This window comes from Physeter macrocephalus, chromosome 8 (assembly GCF_002837175.3).
Source record: "Physeter macrocephalus isolate SW-GA chromosome 8, ASM283717v5, whole genome shotgun sequence".
Lineage (NCBI taxonomy): Eukaryota > Metazoa > Chordata > Mammalia > Artiodactyla > Physeteridae > Physeter > Physeter macrocephalus.
Window position 1 is genome coordinate 128,173,297 of NC_041221.1, and position 22,447 is coordinate 128,195,743.

General features: G+C 37.0%; 1 protein-coding gene and 1 non-coding gene across 5 annotated transcripts in view; one reads left to right on the top strand and one right to left on the bottom strand.

Annotated features, from left to right (window-relative positions):
* FNIP1 (folliculin interacting protein 1) overlaps nucleotides 1-22,447 on the bottom strand; it is a 132,433-nt gene that overhangs the window by 12,913 nt on the left and 97,073 nt on the right. For 3 of the 4 annotated variants that reach the window (XM_007107782.4, XM_007107785.4, XM_007107784.4), the window contains 5 exons: nucleotides 14,519-14,665; nucleotides 13,420-13,589; nucleotides 9,189-10,605; nucleotides 8,214-8,382; nucleotides 2,678-2,875 (listed from right to left, as the gene is read on the bottom strand). In XM_007107782.4, coding sequence (XP_007107844.1) covers nucleotides 2,678-2,875; nucleotides 8,214-8,382; nucleotides 9,189-10,605; nucleotides 13,420-13,589; nucleotides 14,519-14,665 — 2,101 coding nt within the window. The remainder of the gene's footprint in view (nucleotides 1-2,677; nucleotides 2,876-8,213; nucleotides 8,383-9,188; nucleotides 10,606-13,419; nucleotides 13,590-14,518; nucleotides 14,666-22,447) is intronic. The other variant, XM_028493203.2, reaches the window with a different exon arrangement.
* LOC112065519 (U6 spliceosomal RNA) lies at nucleotides 20,576-20,682 on the top strand. Its single transcript, XR_002892071.1, has one exon. It is a non-coding gene; the product is annotated as a U6 spliceosomal RNA (small nuclear RNA).

Sequence of the window (22,447 nt, forward strand, 5' to 3'; positions counted from 1 at the left end):
ATTATGGTTTTCTCAGGGTATATGCCCAGTAGTTGATTGCTGGGTCATATGGTAGTTCTGTTTTTAGTTTTTTAAGGAACCTCCATACTGTTCTCCATAGTGGCTGCATCAATTTACATTCCCACCAACAGTAAAAGAGGGTTCCGTTTTCTCCACACCCTCTCCAGCATTTATTGTTTATAGATATTTTGATGACGGCCATCTCCCATTCTGAGGGTTGTCTTTTCCTCTTGTTTATGTTTTCCTTTGCTGTACAAAAGCTTTTAGGTTTCCTTAGGTCCCACTTGTTTATTTTTGTTTTTATTTCCATTTCTCTAGGAGTTCGGTCAAAAAGGATCTTGCTGTGGTTTATGTCATAGAGTGTTCTGCTTAAGGTTTTCTCTAAGAGTTTTATAGTGTCTGGCCTTACATTTTGAGTTTAATCCATCTGGAGTTTATTTTTGTGTATGGTGTTAGGGAGTGTTCTAATTTCATTCTTTTACATGTAGCTGCCCAGTTTTCCCAGCACCACTTATTGAAGAGGCTGTCTTTTCTCCATTGTATATTCTTGCCTCCTTTATCAAAAATAAGGTGACCATATGTGCGTGGGTTTATTTCTGGGCTTTCTATCCTGTTCCATTGATCTATATTTCTGTTTTTGTGCCAGTACCATACGTCTTGATTACTGTAGCTTTGTAGCATAGTCTGAAGTCAGGGAGCCTGATTCCTCCAGCTCCGTTTTTCTTTCTCAAGATTGCTTTGGCTATTCTTGAGTTGTTTCTTTGCTGTTGTTGAATTGTAGGAGTTCTCTATGTATTCTGGATATCAATCTCTTTTCAGATATATGATTAGCAAATATTTTCTTCTGTTCTGTTAATTGCTTTTCACTCTGTTGATAGTGTCCTTTGATACACAGAAGTTTTTAAGTTTGATGAAGTCCCAATTTAACTGTTTTTCCCTTTATTGCCTGTGCTTTTGATGCCACTTCCAAGGAATCACTGCTAAATCCAATATCATGAAAATTATCCCCTATGTTTTCTTTAAAGAGTTTTCTAGTTTTAGTACTTAAGCTTAGGTTTAAGTTTATATCTAAGCTTGAGTTCATTTTTGTATATGGCATAAAGTAAGGGTTCAACTTCATTCTTTTGCATGTATATATCCAGTTTTCTCAGCATGATTTGTTGAAAAGACTCCTTTCCCCTTTGAACAGTCTTGGCTTCCTTGTCAAAAACCAACTGACCATATATGTGAGGGTTTATTTTGGGAATACTATATTCTATTCGTCTTTATGTCTGTCCTTATGCTAGTACCACGCTGTTTTGATTATTGTCATTTTGTAGTAAGTTTTAAAATTAGGAGGTGTGAGTCCTCCAACTTCATCTCAGTATTATCTTAATAATACTGTCTTCCAAACCATGAATATGAGATGTCTTTCATTTATTTATGTCTTTAATTTCTTTCAGAGATGTTTTGTAGTTTTCAGTGTACAAGTCTTTTGCCTCCTTGGTTAAATTTATTCCTAAGTAATTTATTCTTTTAATGCTATTGTAAGTGCTTTCTTAATTTCCTCTTCAAGATTTTTCATTCCTAGCTTATGGGAATGCAACTATCTTTGCATGCTGATTTATCTTGCATCTTTGCTGAATTCATCTATTAGCTCTATCAGGGTTTTTTTGGTGGCATCTTTAAGTTTTCTACATATAAGATCATATTTGCAAGCAGAGATAATTTCACTTCTTCCTTTCCAATTTGGATGCCTTTTGTTTCTTTTTCTTGCCTAACTGCTCTTGCTATGACTTTCCAATACTATGTTGAATAAAAGTGGTGAAGGTGAGCATCCATGTCTTGTCCCTGTTCTTAGGGGTAAAACTTTTACTCTTTTACCACTGAGTATAATGTCAGATGTGGGTTTGTCATATATGGCCTTTGTCATGTTGATCTACAAAGGTTTTTAACTATGCTATATTATAATTCTCCTAACAAGAAAAGGAAAGAATCCTGAAAGTTGGAAATGGTGTCTTCAGTAAGAGGTTACCAGTGTTATAAAGAGCGATCATCCAAAGTCCTAACACAACAATGAGGATATAGAATTCACTGGCATTCTGCACAGAGCTTAGGGATGTTGCATGGCCATACCTCACATGGTACTAACTAAGGCACTAAATTCTGGCTGCTGAAATCACAGACTATATAGACACGTACACATCCCTTTCTGTCTTAGTCAGCTTGGGCTGAAAGAACAAAGTACCACAGACTCAATGGCTTAAATAACAGAAAATTATTTTCTCACAGTTCTGGAGACTGGAAGTCTGAGATCAGATCAGGGTGCCAGCATGGCTGAGTGTTAGTGAGAACTCTCTTCCTGGCTAGTAGATGGCTGCCTTCTTCCTGCGTCCTCACATGGTAGAGAGAGCACAATCTCTCTCTTCCTCTTCTTATAAGGCCACTAATCCCATCATGAAAGCCCCACTCTAATGATCTAATCTAACCCTAATTAACTCCCAAAGCCCATCACACTGGGGAGTTATGGCTTCAACATATGGATTTTAGGGGAACACAAACATTCAGTCCATAACACCTCTTTTCAGGAAAACAATGATGAAGCTAACAGTAGTACTCAATGTAGGCACATGCATAACAATAGGGTTAAGTTAGCTATCACAATGCTCACAGTAATTCAAGACTTACAGATACTTACAAAATTTGGAGACAAGTTATGCTTATAAAGCTGAAGAGTGGAATGAAGCAGATTGGAAACAAGACTGGAAACCAACACTTCCTTTCCCAATTTATTATCTGTCATTCGTCTCTGGCTACTGGCCACTTGAACAGTCCATTTATCCATATCTGCTATAATACAGACAGCTTCTGCTATTGGTTCATCCAATACTGGATGCTGGGGAAAAAAAGTAGATATCATCTTATGATAAATAAAGTTTTCAAAGATAATGTGAATGGGATGGGCAAGGAAGAGATACTAGACAAAAACAAAATAAAAGAATATGAAATTCTGAGAGCTACTGCCAAAGAATCCTTGACAGTGAAGAGTGAAATAGTAAAGTAACTCAAAAACAAATACCCTGAGATATCTTACAGAAGTCATCATAGGTAAAGATTCATTACCAGAACTTTGTATTCTTTAATCCAGAACTTGAATTTCACCAGTATTTTGATCATTCATTCAACAAATTTACTGAGTGCCAACTATGTGCCAGGCAATTGAAAGAAAATGTTTTTACCTTGAAAGAGCTAAATATTTTAAAAATCGGTAGGAAATAAATTTACATGAAGAAGTCAATGATAAGGTTCTGTGCTAACTACCCCATCCAGTCAGGCATTAATTTCCTTGAGCACCTCAGAGGCTATCCCTTGATTATCCCTTCCTGGCTACGTATGCCAGGTTTTTTCTGTTTTACAGATGTATATCTAGAGTATGGATATAACAGTTAAAAAGGAGACAAATCAACAGGTACTAACATGTCTCTCCAGGATACATGGTTAAATGGAAAAAAATTTTTTTAAAAGTCACTACACACACACACACACACACACACACACACACACACACACACACACACACACTATACCCCAATTATGTTTTTAAAAATCAGGGGACTTCCCTAGTGGTCCAGTGGGTAAGACTCTGCACTCCCAATGCAGGGGACCTGGGTTTGATCCTGGGTTGGGGAACTAGATGCCGCAACTAAGAGTCCAAATGCAACAACTAAGACCCACCAAAGAAAGAAAAGAAAAAAAAAAGAGAGAAAAAAGAAAAAGAGAAAAAAAAAGAAGAAAAAAAAGAAAAAAAAAAAAAGACCCACCACAGCCAAAATAAATAAATATTTTTTTTTTTTTTTTTTTTTTTTTTTTTTTTTTTGCGGTACGCGGGCCTCACACTGTTGTGGCCTCTCCCGTTGTGGAGCACAGGCTCCGGACGCGCAGCCTCAGCGGCCACGGCTCACGGGCCCAGCCGCTCCGCGGCATGTGGGATCCTCCCAAACCGGGGCACGAACCCGGTTCCCCTGCATCGGCAGGTGGACGCGCAACCACTGCGCCACCAGGGAAGCCCAATAAATATTTTTTTAATAATTAAAAAAAAAATTCAGATCTATATGTAAATGCAAATGTATAGAAAAAAGAATGAAAATACTCAAATCAAACTATTATAAAGATCTTTGTGAAGAAGAATGGAATATTAAGAGTATGAAGAAGAATTTTTACTTTTTGCTTTGTATATATTGTTTAAATTTCTATCAGAAGCATTCACCTAAAGGATACTTTTATAATTAGAAAATTTAACACACAGTGAAAAAAAAATTTTTAACTCACATATACGGATAAAAGGACCACAGGCATATGGCTGTGCCCTTGGTTTCTCACGGTTTACACACAAAGACCAAAAATGACAATTAAGTACACAGCACCACCATAAAAAAGAGATGCTCAGTACTTTAATTTTTTTTTGTATTTGGAAAGGTAAGGATTTCTTCACCACTGGACAAATGAATTAACAGCAATAAGACTGAAATATAAACTACAATCTTGAACCCAATGGCCTTTTTTCCTTTATAACTTTTACTGTTACTAAAATTTCATAGCAAGAATGTAAGTTTATTCCTGGATAAACCCAAGTTTGGCACCCCCAAAGGATATCCTTTTGCCCAGTTAATAACCACTTTGAATAAAGCTTTTTGCTCAATGCTAAGGAAACAAAGAGAAGGGAGCTCACGGTCTTATGAGGGAGATAAAAAGAAATACATGTGGGGCTTTCCCTGGTGGTGCAGTGGTTGAGAGTACGCCTGCCGATGCAGGGGACACGGGATCATGCCCTGGTCCGGGAAGATCCCACATGCCAAGGAGCGGCTAGGCCCGTGAGCCATGGCCGCTGAGCCTGTGCGTCCAGAGCCTGTGCTCCGCAATGGGAGAGGCCACAACAGTGAGAGGCCCGCGTACCGCAAAAAAAAGAAAAAAAAGAAAAAAAGAAATACATGTGGCTATGAAAATACTTGTGTACTAGACGAAATAGTAACCAATGCTGCGGTACCAGACGAGGGCAAGAGTGGGTTCTGTGTGACTGGGAGTTACACAGTGGAAGGGCCATAGGGATATGACACTGAATAGGATGAATAGGATTCCTAGCGAAAAATGGGAGAGGAATACGGATAATTCTGTAAGAGGGACTATCATGAGAAGACTCGAAGATAGAAGTAGATGGATGTAACCAAATTTGTGAAAAATGATACTAAGAAGTGGGGAAGAAGAGAATGGCAAGAAAGAAGCGTGGAAAGATACACTGTGAAGACTTTCCATGGAACTCTAAACTTTATATTTGTTTTTATAAAATCGTAGTTAAATATTTCTTATTCAACTCTTACCAAGGACATAACATTTTTCTATTCATCAACTTCATTACTGAAACATAATTTTGGAAATGGTATATACACCTAAAGATGTAAGGTATATCTTACTTTTTTAAGAAACAATAGTGAATATATAATTAACATAACTACCTCTGTGGTTATAAAAGAAAAATAAGACAGGAGATATGATCAAATAATTAAAGTGGAAAACAAACTGTTAAAGGAAGATACTACTTTCAAAAGCAGTGGGCATCTTTAGGAGATGAGAACTATGATGGGTGTGTTCATCTACTATCCTCACAAGGAAATGTCTAAACCGATAATGGGAAAACTGCTATGAAATACACCTTTTATTGTAAACAGTTAAAAACCACTTTAGAAATTAACTTTATAGCTCCTCAATCAAAAGTCACGTGGCTAAGATTTTAAAAGCTATTTTTTTTGGTAAGAAAAAGGAAAATGAGCCCACATCAGTAGTTTCCCAAGAAAGAAGGGTCTAAATCCCAAGTTTGAGATTAGAAATAATCCAAATCAAACTCACTTTAGGAGCTGTTAAAGAAAAAAGGGGGCAGTGCCAGTCATTCATTCTGAAATTGCTTGTTTTCACACAATGGATTATTATAAGCAATGTCTTAATTGGATAAAATTTCAATTTAACCAATTTCAGTCCTTTCGCTTCATCATCAACTTCTGGAAAAAAACAGCCTACACACCATGAGAGCATATTCTCAACTGATATATTATAGTAGTCTCCTCCACAATACTAAGTTTGTATCCAGCCTCAAACACTACCAAGTCACAAAATAGGAAGTATATGAATGGGAATTCATATGAATCTAAATTCAGTGAATCTAAAGCTTAATTTTTTTTAAACCTTTTTCTCTGAGTTCCATAACTTCTACAATATGAATGTATCCACAATCCTACCAGCCCTTTTTCTCTCCCAGGCATTTCCAGAAACTCAATACATAAACTCCCAAATCTTTAAGTATCTCCTCTCTAGCAGATACTCCTAGATCTCCACCACATTACAAAACCTGATTTTTTCAGTTGCCTTCTAGGCATTCAAACATGGCCTTGCAGAATGCATTTTTAAACTCAAAATGTACCAAATCAACTTTAGTGTACCTTCCTCAAAACTACCCAGTTTTCTTCAGTTATCTTTTTTTTAAAAGAAGAGAGAGAACCCCAATGTTGTAAAGGGAACAGGTTTTAGGGACATTACAAACTGCTGTTCAAACTAGTATCGTCTTTTGGAGAAGAAACTACAAAACATGCAACAAGAACATGAAAATACTTCTAAGCTTAAAAACTGGCCAGTAACTTCATTTCTGGGAATCTAGCCTAAAGAAATCATCTTAAATTCATAAAACACAGCAAAAGTATCAGTGTTATTTATAACAATAAAACGAAGAAAAGTTGTTTTAAAAGTTGAGCAACAGAGAATAGAGAACACAGAAATAAACCCATGTATATATGCTCAATTAACTTATGACAAAGAACCCAAGAATATACAATGGAGGAAGGACAGTTTCTGCAATGAATGGTGCTTAAAAAACTGAACAGGGACTTCCCTGGTGGCACAGTGGTTAAGAAGCCGCCTGCCAAAGCAGGGGACACGGGTTTGAGCCCTGGTCTGGGAAGATCCCACATGCCGTGGAGCACCTAAGCCCTTGCACCACAACTACTGAGCCTGCACTCTAGAGCCTGTGAGCCACAACTACTGAGCCTGCGTGCTGCAGCTACTGAAGCCTGCGCGCCTAGAGCCTGTGCTCCACAACAAGAGAAGCCACCACAATGAGGAGCCCGCGCACTGCAACAAAGAGTAGCCCCCACTCACCACAGCTAGAGAAAGCCCGTGCTCAGCAACGAAGGCCCAACACAGCCAAAAATAAATAAATAAATTAATTAATTAAAAAAAGAAAACTGAACAGCCACATTGCGAAAGAATGAAACTGGACCACTATCTTACACCATACACAAAAGTCAACTCATATGCTATATGAGTACTATATACCATGAGCAAGTGGGTTTTTTCCCCCCTAGGAATACAAAGATTGGATTAACATCTAAAAATTGATCAGTGTAATCTATCACATTAATAGTTTAAAGAAGAAAAACCCACATGATCATTTCAATAGACACAGAAAAAGTATTTGACAAAACCCCACACTCATTCATGATTTAAGGGCGTGGGGGACAGAAAACTCAAAACACTAGGAATAGAAGGGAACTTTATCCACCTGATAAAGAGCATCTTATAAGAATCTAACAGCTAACATCACGCTTAATAATTAAAGGCTCAATGTTTTCCCCCTAAGAAAAAGAACAAGACAAGGATGTCCACTATCAGCACTTCAATGCAACACTGTACTGAAGGTTCTAGCCTGTATGATCAGGCAAGAAAAAGAAAAAGAGGCACCCAGACTGGAAAGGAAGATAACATGAGCCTGTATGTAGAAAATGTTAAAGAATCCACACAAAAAAACTATGAGAACTAATAAAAGAGCTCATCAAAGTGGCAGGATACAACAGCAATATACAAAAATCAATTGTACTATATACCAGCAATGAAAATTAATTCCATTCACATTTAAGCATTTGCAATATTTTGATATTATAAATAACCTAGTGATGAACATCTATGAATACATACAGTATTTTCTGATTTCCAATTTGATAGATTCCTGGAACTCTCCACTTGCTTTCACAATGACAGGTACAAACATGCAGGGTATTACATATAAAGTGATGGATTTAGAGAACAACAATTGTATTACACACTGAAGTGTGACCAAAAATAAGGCAATTTGGGGTTCTACTGGTTAACAGAGTTCGTCCTAAATAAATTTAAGAGCAGTGAAGGTCACTTACCTGTACAGCATGAGACAAATCTGACACTAAACACTGACGGAGCCTCTCATCATTCCCAATTCCTTGAAGAACAAAGTCAGGCACATAAGAAGAGCAGTAGCCACCCAGCAAGGACCTCCCAAAGTTGGCAATATTGGGCTGAACAGCACTCACTTCAATTAATTTTGACCTGCAAGAAAAGTTCCGAAAGAAGGCATACCTAATCAGTAATAAATATATTTTACCAACACACACACAAAAAATTGGACTCTACTAGTCTACATTTCCAGTACCATCATTCTTTACAAAATATAAGAGTAAAATCATCCTTAAATAAAAACTGGCTTAAGGACTCAATGAGACCACAAAATACTCCTTCCTATCCAAAAAGGGTCTGATGGACAACTCTGTAATGAGGTGAACATAAATCTTTCATAACAGACTTTAGGAATGCTGTCCCTTGTGTATGTAACACATTCTTAATACAATCAAATTATGGAAACCACCATCCAAGACAAAGTATAAATAACTCACAAACCCAAAGCTTGGTATATAACATTTCTCATGTATGAATCTTTTCCTTGTATTCTTGACCAAGAGTATCCATTCTATACTTTCCTCTTATTTCCAAACTTATTTCTAACAACTATTTCCTACCTTCTCTCAGTGATTACCTCTCCCTAGTTGCCAGGCTCAGCACAGGTCCTTTCTGGGCAGCATAATTCACTGCTAAATGAAAACTCCTAGGCAGTAAGAAATCTCCCACACACCAACGTAACTTTTCTCTAACGCCTTCACAAAGCTTTCCTGGGGCACCTGTGGGGCTTAACCTTTAATCCTTCTTATAAGTAGGAGCACGTGATAATAAAAGAGTATCTGTCCAGAACAATGGTCTCTTCTTTTATATTAGCTACTACCAACTTTCAGAGATGAGCTAAACAAAAGAATGGTACATACTTTTATAGGTTCTATAAAAGGCTAAAACTTCGTACTTACCCAGGAAAAGGTATCTCATCTTCTTCTGCCCAATCTTCTTGCTCTCCTCCATAATAACTGCTTACTTGTCTAGTCACATCATGACCTGTATCTTCACTTTCACTATCCCCAAGGGCACTATCTGAACTTTCATTTCTTGGAATGTCCCATTCAGCTCCCACAGCAACTTTTTTCTCTGAACTCTCTTTATCCCCATGGGGGACAAGAATGGAGAGTGTATCTCTTTGGTCTTGCTGAGGAAAGTAGGTTTTACATGAATCTTGGTGAACTGTTCCTACACATTTGCAAAATTCATTGTTCTGTTTGTTATTTTTTGTATAAAATCTTTTTGAAAACTCTAACATACAGCAGTGTTCTTTACTGTCTGTACTTGTTTTAACTGGAATATCATCGATAGTCCTGGTTTCAATTGAATCATCATTAAAATATTCATCAAATAAGCTCATGCTTTCGGGGTCTGAATGATTCCAGCAGGGAAGTTCACAGGGCTCTCCAGATACCACGTTCGGTATATCAGGCTCTCCAGATTTAGTTGTTTGTGCAGTTTCTTGATGCTGATCAACAGCCCCTCTTTCCTCCTTCGGTGATTTGGTGTGATGCCTGGTAATCTGATCCACTACTGCCTGACTCCGGAGTTCAGTATCTGAGTCGGGTGACATAGAATCCCCAATCAAGAAAGTAACCTTTGTCTGGGTTGCCTCACAAGAAAATGCAGCTGTCACAAGTTTATCTGGAGGTTTTTTTTCCACAACCATTCCTGTGGATCTGAACACTTTACCTGTGTGATTACCTGAATCTAGCAATTCCTCACTCTGCCATGATTCCTCTGCAGGCTCTGAGCTTGACTTTGACAATGCACATCTGTCCACTGGAGCAGATCCTGTGCAAACAACTGTTTCTAACTTGGTGTCAAGGCAAGTTCTTAATTTATCTCTGCACTGTTTAACATCAACAGCATTTTCTTCTTGGCAGTCAGAAGAAGGAGAAATCATTCGGCACTCGTTTGAATTTCCTAGCAGCTCCTTAGAGCTGTTTTGAATATCTTCTCTCTCTTGTCGCAAAACATTCTCTATATTTTGCCCAAGGAGTGGACGACTGCAATATTTACAGTTACAATTAGGAGTCCTTGTTTCTTCTGACTCTTTAAAGAGCAAACTGTTTTTGTTTCTATGCATTGTGATAAGCACATACTCAGATTCTTCGATTTCACCTTTCTCTAAAGTGGTAGTAATTACTGTGCCTGGCATAACAATGGCTTCATCGTCTCCATTTTCTAAAAGATGGGTTTCTTGAAGTTCAGAGCATCTTATGAAGTAAGTAAGAAAATAAAGCAGCCTCTGGACCATGTCTTGTCGTTTACCAACTACCACAGTCCTTGCTAACCGTACAGGAGAGCCAATAGCGCCATACAAGTCTCCTGAAATGGAAAAATCAGTTAATGGACACATCCTCTACTCATACTAAGTAGGCTATTTTCAATTATCCTACTATTATTTTATGAGGGGTAGTTCAGATTTTACTCCTGGTTCCTTAATAGGTGAGTGATTATTCAGGACTAGGATGAGATGAATGGTCTTAACCAAAGAGAAAGGTGAATGGATGGGCTTTCTACCTTCCTCCTTAAGCAGCTGCTAATAAGGTGCTGAAACCACAAGCAGTCAGTTGTGAAAGTCACCAAGAACATGCTCTGTGCCAGTCCCCTTGCAGAGCACTTTATATGGGTGGAGAAGTACTGACTGAAGTATTATGTGCAAAAGCACATCTGCTGGGGACCAAGGAGAGGAAAGGAGTAGTAGTGAAATGGAACAGAGCTGAAGTAGTCACATCACACACTTAACCTTCCTTGATTTAAATCATATTCCTGAACTTCACCTGTTGCTGCCCTACCAAGGACGTCACATTAGCTCCCGTGTTTTTAAAAGCCCATTTTCCTTTCCATTCCATTCCCTAGAGGGTTGGGTACTCAGGATAGACCCAAAAGGGCAACACATTTAGCCTTGTGATTCGTTTTCACTTCTGTTATCCATATTACACATGAACAGCCATTACATTTAAAAAAGGAGGAGGGGGATTTAATTCAAGTTTTGCAAGTTGTCAGTATACACATTTAAAGAATCTCTATTTTTACTTTATAAGAACCCCATACTTTTTAAAGGAACAAACATAAATAGGTCTCAAATAATATACTACAGACTGTACTATGATAAATTTTCTCCTCTGGCTAAGAAACTGGCTCTAGTACCATCATGCCGCTGTTCAAAACTACTCCCAAGGTTTCCACTAACAACCAAATAAATTGAAACTGCTTTGGTATGGTAAATGAGTCTTTCATGACTGGTTCCACTTTACTTTTCCAGGTTTATCTTCTGATAGTTTCCCTATTTCATCTTTATTCACACAAAGTCCCACTTAAACTGGACCCCTGCATGTGCTCAGCACTTTTAACACCTAGACCCCTTTACTCATGCTATGTACTTTCCCTTCCCTCTGTATCTCTGCCAGTCCAAAGTTTCCCACCCAAGCATACTCCCTTGGACAAAAGTAAGCTTCCCTAATTGAACTCCCACTAAACTTTTCATTTCTTATAGTTCCTATTTGAATTATCATTATTGTCCACATATACTTTACCTACAGTATAAGACTGTCACTTCTTAAAGGCAAGGACTAGATATCATTCATCTTTATACCCTCCAGGGTTCTTTGCACAGAGCCTTAGATATATTGTGCATTCAATAAATGACTGTAGAATTGAAAACAGATTTGAAATGTTCAAATTAAAAAAAAAAACTACTGAATTACTTGGTTTGAAAAAAGGTAAGTTAATATTCATACAATGAAATACTACTTAGCATTAAAAATGAACTATTAATACATACAACATAGGTGAATCTCAAAATAATTATGATGAATGAAAGAACTCAGACCAAACAAAAGCACTTAGTGTATGATTCCATCTATATAAAGGTGTAGAAAATACAAACTAATCTACAGTGACAGAAAGCAGACCAGTGGCTACCTGAGTATAAGAACAGTGAACAGGCAGAGTAGGGAGGAATAGGAGGGAGGGATTACAAAGGGCATGAGGAAACTTTTGTAGTGATGAATATGTTCACCATCTTGATTTTGGTGATGGTTTCAGAGGCATATACATTTTGACATATATATCAAAATATATATGCAAAGGAAAAGGAGGGAGGAAAGGGAGGGAGGGAGAGAAGAAATAGAAAGAGTAGGAATGAGAGAGGGAGGTTGGTTGGTTATATGAATTAATAAGCCACATTACAATCTGCCTGGCAAGCTCACTCACCATAACAACCTAAGGGAAGTTTAAGTTTCTACCAGGTCACCAAAACGTTCTCGCCATACTCCTCCCCCCATCACCAAATAGCAATAGACTAAGAGTAGGAGTAACAGCAACTACATTTACCAGCCACTGTCCTAAGCACTGTTCTCACAGTATCTCATTTACTTTTCACATTATGAAGTATTTACTATTTATTTTATTTTATTTTTCGGCCACACTGCTCGGCTTGTGGGATCTCAGTTCCCCAGCCAGGGACTGAACCCGGGCCAAGGCAGTGAAAGCACCCAATGCTAACCACTAAACCACCAGGGAACTCCCTGTACTATTTACTATTATCCCCACTTTATAAATAGGGAAACTGTGATTCAAACATGGTCTGCCTGACTCCACAGCCTATGCTTAAATTTAAGCACCATGCTACAATGACTTCCTAATGACTGTCAACTAATCAACTAACCCCTCTCTCCTGTTACCCATTTATTTAGTGGGGTACCAAGCACTAAGAGAAAGATTTTCAAAAATTACTCAACAAACAAAGGTGGAACAATGGAAACCTCAATGACTGCTTCTCAGTTAAACAGATTTATTCCAGCGATCATAGGTGACTTTGTTGATTCATTCTTTCTAGGCAAAGTACCTAACACAAAACACCCTGAAGCCCTGAAGTTACTAATAAACCAGCCATCATCCTGCTCCTTTTGTTCCAGCTGCAGGTCTCTATCTATAAGGAATGATAGTAAACATAAGATGGGGATAAGACAATTTAGCAGTTATGAAATGACAAGTAAGGAAGAAATGCTTTAGAAAGGAAGGGGGAAAAGAGAGCACTTAATTTTTCTCTATGTATTTTTGCCATAAAATAACTCCAGACAATTACACAAAAGTCTAAGTATAATGCATAAATGTAAGGGTTTTCAGAATACATACCCAGTTGTGCCCAAAGTGGGTTATACGGATGAGTCTTTGCCAACATGTCCACACTTTGAGAGGAATGTTTTTCTAAAAATATTTTTATAGGTGGTTGTCCATTTGGCATGACTGTTGGAACCCAGGCAAGATGATTGGTCAGAACTGCAGTAATGAGTGCTGGCAAGAATCTGAAAACAAAATTCATCCTATCAGATTCTAATCTGCTTTCATAAAACCTCAAGCAAAATGCAGTGACAGAATAAAGCAGAGAGGGTACATGGTCAAACATCATAAAAAGGGAGAGGATAGAAGGAAGGATAGGTATATCACCAGGATGAAAACAAAAGTTAATAAACTTTTTGGTTGGGTAGGAGTTAAAAGAAAAATCCTTAAAATAAAGACAGCATTCACAAGGAGTTATTTCTACTCATAATTAAAAAACAAAAATGCCATTTTACTTGAGAAACTATGGATTCTTTTCAGTGTTTAAAATAAACATATATTAATGAATCAACCAGGAAGTCTATACATATCCAAATTACTGAAAAGGAAAACAAAGGAAAGAATTAAGAAAACTTTGTTTACCATCAAAGAGAATAAAAACACCCAAATTACTCATCTGGATTCTAAGAATTTGATGATTAGAAGAAAACAATATGATAAAGTACCACACTAAAAATGTATTATTGGAATCCTGGCACTTCCCTATATATTTTTAAACTTCTTTTCTATAGAATGAAACAGCATTCATAGATACAATTCACGAAAAATGGGAAGCCTCGGAGAGTTCTGTAAGATGTCAGGAATTTTAATTTAACACACAATTAAAGACATTTTTACTGTTTCTCATTCATAAGGTTCTTTGGTCTTCTTCCATACCCTGTCTTATAATTATCTTAGTTATCTTTTATAATTCTGTCTTGCTCATCAATAATATGAAATAATTCCAAAGATAATGATTAATTCTTTCACCTTTGTACTTGAACTTGATCACAATCTAGATATCTAGTTATAGTAAACAATAGCTAAGATAGTTAAGGAAAGGAAGGGAGGGAGGGAAGGAAGGGAGGGAGGGAGGGAAGGAGGGAGGGAGGGAGGGAGGAAGGGCGGGCCATACTGATTTTTGGAAGCATTTTCCATTAGAAAAGTGAACTCCTTCATGAAACGATGGCAAAGCTGGTTCTTTTCTGGAGTCCCCGACATCATTGTAAGCCAGACAGGCTCTCCAATTCGTGGCATTGTGTAAAGATTACAAATTGTTGTTCTAAAAAGAGGAAAACACATTATAAAATTCATAGTTCCCAGAATTACATACTCTTAATAATAATAATGTTGCCGGCTTGGGTCTCACATCTAGATTATTAAAGCTTTTGAGAAAGACAATGAATCAAGTCTTTCTTTCTTTGTCATCAGCATAGTACCAAGGGAAAGGTTTTATACATGACCTCAAAATGTGATGGTTCTGACACTGGCTCTGCCCTCAAAGGCTGTGTGCCTTTGGGTAAATTATTTCCCTACTTTAAGCATCAGCTTCCCTTACCTGTAAAATGAAAGGAAAGGAAAGGACTAGGTAATTTCCAGACCCTTTCCAGTTCTACGTTTCCAAGGTTATAAGCTATACCTAAATATATTGCAAATAATCAACAACATAGAAAACAAAAATATTAAGTGGGGTAATAGCTTACGGATAATACCCACACACAACAATAGTTTATCAGCATCATTTTATTGCCTATGCTGAAACTCCTTAGTAAAGTTCTGAAGAATGACAAGGACACTATATATGCATGCTATATGACTCTCTCTCAATTTTCTGAAGTTTTCCCTTGAATCAACACAAAAGAGGATTATTGCAGTTATCACAGTGCTTTTCTGGCTGTCTCCTGCATTTATTTAGATAATAGCTAGTCTTGTGACTTGCACTCTTTACTAATGGCTTTAAAGGATACCTTTAAGATGTCAATTCTTTTCCTTTTACATTAATATCTGTTCAGCAGAGTCCTATACACTCACCACACTAAGCAACTCCTGCAAAGTTGGGGCTTAAGAAACTAGTTGATCTCTTGGAAGCTACAGAATGGTGTCTTACTTTCTACTCTCTAGAATAGTGCTGTCTAAAGAACTTTTAGCAATGATAGGAATGTTCTATATCTGTGCTGTCCAACATGGTAGCCACTAGCCATATGTGATTACTGAATACCTCAAATGTGGCCAGTGTGACTGGGGAATTGGATTTAAAATTTTATTTAGTTGTAATTAAATTAATTTAAATAACCACATGTGGCTAATGGCTACTGTATTAGAGTACAGCTCTAGAAAGTTCTCTGAGGTCTCCACAAAACTCTGATACCTACCTCAGTATAATTTTCTAATACCCAGAATTCAAAAAAGGAAAAGAATTCTGTTGCTTGTACAAATGTGATTAAATCTCAACCCAATATGAACATGATACATTACCATAAATAAAAGTGACAAATACAGGTCACATTAATGAATTTTTAGTAGGGCATAAAATAACTGCTGAGAACTTAAAAATAAATGAATGGAGAAAAATTACAGGTATCTTACAGAGAAAAATATAAACTAGCGATATTGAAAATGCTTATTTTTTAAAGACTATTAAAGATGTCCAGATAGGATGGAAAACTGAGCACAAATGTTTATCCCCTTTCAGTTCTGATGCCCCAAATGAACACTACTTAATGATTTAAAAACAAATGAATCACTACAACAAACAGAACTGAAGAGGAACTTTAGTGAAAATTAAAATTACAGATTTAATAAAATTCTAGAAGACAAAACACAGAGATGAATGTTAACTGAAGTACTAGGGTAGAGGAAGATAATGGTTTGTGGTGCTCATGTGGGGGGGGGATGTACAAAGAGGAGCTAATTTACCCCACTGAAGCAAGAAGAGTCTAAGGACTCCAAAGTGCCTGCTAAAAAGGAGGGCAGCAGTTATACAGGACTATAAACTAAGAGAGTAATTCAAGGGCCATAAATGGTTGGTGACCCCCTACCCTCCATCCCATTTTCCCACAGAATAACTAAAGATATGAGAGCAGATATAGCAACTGACCAGCCCAGAGAAATGACATGCCCAAACCCTCCCTGATATTTGAATCTTTCACAGTACACAAACAGATATACACTAAATCTTGTGGTATTAAAATTCCATGGTAGAGGCAGCAGTTATGGGGGAAAATGTTTAAATATGCTCCTTCAGGCAGTGAAAATGAAAAAAAGTTGAGCAACCCTGCTCTAAAGTGAGGTTCTAAAATCTGCACTCCCGACCTGTAGTTGGTGCCTCACTCTCACTCTTAATGGGCAACCAAAATATTGATATATAGAGAAAGCGTCCAAGGAAAGAGGGACACAAACAGAAAGATAGAAACACACACACACAAAATGACTCCAGAGGAAATAGAAAAATAATAAAGTCAGAAAAAGCGAAGAAAAACATGAAAGAAAACAGACATAGAAGATCAATCCAGGAGTGTCAGTTTCTAACAAAATATATTGGAGAGATAAAATAGAGGAAAATAAATTATCAGAGAATACAGATAATTTACCAAAGTTGAAAGACAAGATAGTGCTAAAACTATACTGAAAGGCTAAAAGGACCAAGGATCAGGTATGAATTTATGGCAGGAGATAAATATGCTCTACAACTGATAAATCAAGAAATAGCTACACTAGGTATATTATTTAATAATATGGAGGTAAATAACAAAAGGAATATTTAAGAGTTAAAAGAGAACACTCTTCAGCAGTAAGAATAGGGATGGGAGACATAGGACAGGGCTCATTTATTTTTCATTATTAGAACTGTCAGTATATATATTTTTTGCTTCTTAACCACGTGAATGTACTTTGAATAAACTTTTTGATTAAATGAATGAACAAGCTGATCAATTCATTTTCCATGAGTTTCTTCAGCATAATTTGTCTACTACAAGTCTATGTGTCATGGGCCAGTCATATCACTAACATTAGTATAGTGGGCCACTGAGGACATTAGCTTTATAGTGTTTTGCTGTTTAAAAATATGTACCATGACCTTGGAGTGTATCAAGTGCAAAGAAGGCAAACAAATTAATTACGCAATAGTGCTTCTCACTATATACAACTCTGTGTTGTCATTAACAACGTAGAAGTAATGATGCTTGCTCTCTTCCCCCTTTAATGGTTATTCCCTACCCATGAATGGTAAGAAGGGCAAGTATTTTCAGTCATCTGACCCTTTATTTTTCTTGGTCTGTCCCTACAGAATGGAAGACTCCTTCAGTTGGAAGGAAACTGTTGACATGATTTAGTTTTCACTGATATGCATGAAGTCTAAGTAAAAAACCAAGTACTTCATCTCTGCCAGGCAGCAATGCTAACTAAACATACTTCTTACTTCTCTAGGTTTCAGGACTTGTGTCTACATGTCCTTCCTCTTCTCAACTACCCAAAATTCATTAATCATCTGGTTTCAAATAATCACATACTTCAAAAATTACCTAACTGCTAGATATAAATAAACACTTAATTTAAAAATTAAGTATGATAGCTTCTCATTATTTGCAGTAATGTTCTATAAAGTCAACACAAACACTGAATTAGTGAACTGTGAATCACTGTTCCTGAGGGAAACACAGAGTTAGGTTCCTGTGAGTCTCTGGTCACAACATTTTTGTCAATCGATCAATACATAGTCTTGTTTTATGTGAGTTTTTGTTTAAAGACACTTTATTTAATATTCTGTTAATTTGTTAATAATGAATTCACATCCAACAGCACTATGACTCATGCCTTAACAAAGCTCACCTAACACATGTATTTTTCTCTGTAAGGCACATCACAACCTTCTTGCACTTAGAAACATTAGACAGAATTTCAACACTATGCTTGTGCACAATTTTTTTTAATTGAAGTATACTTGATATACAATGTTGTGTTAGTTTCTAGTATACAGCAAAGTGATTCCATTTTATATATATATATATATATATTCTTTTCCATTCTGGCACACAATATTGAATACAGTCTCCTGGGATATAACAGTAGAACCTTGTTGTTTACCTATCTTTTATATAGTGGTGTGTACCTACTAATCCCAAACTCCTAATTTTATCCCTCCCCTCCCCCTTTCCCCTTTGGTAACCATAAGTTTGTTTTCTATGTCTGTAAGTGTGTTTCTGTTTTGTAAATAAATTCATTTGTGTCATATTTCAGACTCCACATATAAGTGATTATCGCATGGTATTTGTCTTTCTCTTTCTGACTTATTTCACTTAGTATGATAATCTCTATTGCATCCATGTTGCTGCAAATGACATTATTTCATTCTTTTTTATGGCTGAGTAGTATTCCATTGTGTGTATATATACACACATACATACATATATACCACATCTTCTTTATCCATTCATCTGTCAATAGACATTTAGGTTGTTTCCATGTCTTGGCTATTGTGAATAGTGCAGCTATGAACACTGAGGTACATGTATCTTTTCAAAATTAGAGTTTTCTCTGGATATGTGCCCAGGACTGGGATTCCTGGATCATATGGCAATTCTACTTTGACTTTTTCAAAGAACCTTCATACTGTTTTCCATAGTGGGTGCACCAATTTACAACCCCACCAACAGTGTAGGAGGGTTCCCTTTTTTCCACATCCTCTCCAGCATTTGTTATTTGTAGACTTTTTTTTTTTTTTTTTTTTTTTTGCGGTACGCGGGCCTCTCACTGTTGTGGCCTCTCCCGTTGCAGAGCACAGGGTCCAGACGCGCAGGCTCAGTGGCCATGGCTCACGGGCCTAGCCACTCCACGGCATGTGGGATCTTCCTGGACCGGGGCATGAACCCGTGTCCCCTGCATCGGCAGGCGGACTCTCAACCACTGCTTCACCAGGGAAGCCCCTGTAAACTTTTTAATGATGGCCATTCTGACCAGTGTGAGGTAGTACCTCAATGCCCTTTCGATTTGCATTTCTCTAATAATTAGCGATGTTAAGCATCTTTTTATGTGCCTCTTGTCCATCTGTATGTCTTCATTGGAAAAATGTCTTCAAGGGCCAATTTTCATTGCAAAATCACTAACAAAAAGCAAAAAACACTTTAAAAAAAGTGGCACTACATAGATCATGACAAGGACACTTGTTTACAGAATGAGAGCTGAAACAAAAAGGCAGAGCACTGTCTTGTTTGACCTCATCTGGAAATGTGTGTCAAGGCACTCAAAATTTTCACTTCTCTGCATATGTCCACAAACAATCATAAAATCACTGTAAGTATATTTTAGGTTTATAAATAAACTTTAACAAGCAGGTGAATTCACATATACAGAATCTGTAAACAATGAGTATCAACTGTACATATTAAAGTACTTCTACAAATAGACTTCTTAAATAAAAACTATAAAAGTTTATAAAGTACGTTTAAAATATTGCAAGGATGCCTAACTAATTTATATAGTCTTTCAGATTTGCACAGTGACTGAAGTAAAATAAACTAATACAAAAAGGAAGGTATACAATCAGAATATACTTTTACAATGTTTTTTGGTTTTTTCTTTTTTTTCTGGCTGTGCAGCGCAGCATGCGGGATCTTTTTACCCTGACCAGGGATCCAACCTGGGCCCTTGTCAGTGAGAGTACAGACTCCTAACCACTGGACCACCAGGGAATTCCCTACAATGATTTTATAACTCATACATGTTGTAAATTCCAGGCAGTATTAAAATTTTAAGGCTAGGCCATTCATACTACCTTATATCATAGCAATTACCTCATAGGTATTTAACTCAAAAAAATTTGTAAATAAAAATGCTGGGTATACCTAAGAGCAAGATCAGTATTCCACCAGGAATGAGTCTCATGACAATGTTTACTATCCTGGTAACCTCAGCTGGATCTATGATGACAGTGTTTCCTCAGAGCTCAAATACAGACTCTTGGCCTTTTGCCACAAAGCTTGTGACCGCAGAAAAGAAACTAACCCAATAATGTACAACACAGCTCAAAGTGCAAGGGCAAAGACTCAGTGCCTTGTAATACTGCAAAATGTGAAACTCAAAAAAAATGCTGCAGGACTCTTTTAGGCAAATAAGCAAAAAGAATTGTTCGAAACATATATTTATAATAATTCCAGTCCAAAGTCAACTGAACAACTTGAATTAAACCATGTTCATGCTCACTTCAGCAGCACATATAATAAAAGTAGAATGATACAGAGAAGATTAGCATGGCCCCTGCTCAAGCATGACACGTGAATTCGTGAAGCATTCCATATTTTAAAATCAACAACAAAAAAACCACATTCATACTATCCAAAGCAATCTACAGATTTAATGCAATCCCTAACAAAATTCCAATGGCATTTTTCACAAAAATAGAACAAACAATCCTAAAACGTGTATGGAACCACATAAAACCCTGAATGGTCAAAGCAATCTTGAGAAAGAAGAGGCACCATGCCTCCTGATTTCAAACTATATTACAAAGCCACAATAATCAAAACAGTATGGTATTGTAATAAAAACAGACACGTAAATCAATGGAACAGAATAGACAGCCCAGAAATAAACGCATGCATACATATGGTCAATTAATTTATGACAGAGGAGCCAAAAACATACAATATAGATAGGATAGCCTCTTCAATAAATGGTTCTAGGAAAACTGGACAACCACATGTAAAAAATGACTGGACCCTTATCTTACACCACAAACAAAAATCAACTCAAAATGGATCAAAGACTTGAATGCAAGACCTGAAACCATAAAGCTCCTAAAACAAAACAAAGGGGTGAGCTCCTTGACATCCATTCTGGCAATAATTGAAGATAACAAACCTTAACACGTATGCACTTAAGAAGACAGCAGTGACATAACGTAAAGTGTCAGGGAGGAGAGGGACTTGAATGAAGGCAGTCAAAAGGTACTACAAACTTCCAGTTACAAGATAAATAAGTACTGAAGATGTGACATACAAGACAAATATAATTAACACTGCTGTATGTTATACATTAAAGTGGTTAAGAGAGTAAATCCTGAGTTCTCATTGCAAGAAAAATATATTTTTTAATTTCTTTAATTTTGTTATCTACGGGAGATGTTGTTCACTAAACTTACTGTGATACTCATTTCACGATGTATATAAGTCAAATAATTATGCTGTACACCGTAAACTTATACTATGTGCTTTATGCCAATTATACCTCAATAAAACTGGGAGAAAAAAATACTGACAGGCAAATACACAATTATACTTAAACTTATACTTAAACTTCAGCATTCTCTATCAGAAAATGACATATCCAGCAGGAAGAAAATCACTAACATATAGTTGAGTATTTTTCAGCTTTACTGAGATATAATTGACATCGATATGGTATTACTTTTAGATGTACAACACAATGACTTGATATATGTATACTTTGTGAAATGATTACCACAGTAAGTTTAGTTTTTACATTCAGCACTTCACAGAGTAACAAAAAAAATTTTTTCTTGTGATGAAAACTTTTAAGATCTACAATATTAACAACTTTCAAATACACAACACAGGACCAGATGGTTTAACAGGCAAATTCTATCAAACATTTAGAGAAGAGATAACACCTATCCTTCTGAAACTATTCCAAAAAATCTCAGAGGAAGGAACACTCCCAAACTCATTCCATGAGGCCACCATCACCCTGATGCCATAAACCAGACAAAGGTAACACCAAAAAAGAAGATTACAGACCAATATCACTAATGAACATAGATGGAAAAATCATCAACAAAGTACTAGCAAACCAAATCCAACAACGCATTAAAAGGATCATACACTATGATCAAGTGGGATTTATCCCAAGGATGCAAGAGTTTTTCAATATCCACCAATCAATCAGTGTGATACACTGCATCAACAAATTGAAGAATAAAAACGATATAATCAGGGGCTTCCCTGGTGGCGCAGTGGTTGCGCGTCCGCCTGCCGATGCAGGGGAACCGGGTTCGCGCCCCGGTCTGGGAGGATCCCGCATGCCGCGGAGCGGCAGGGCCCGTGGGCCA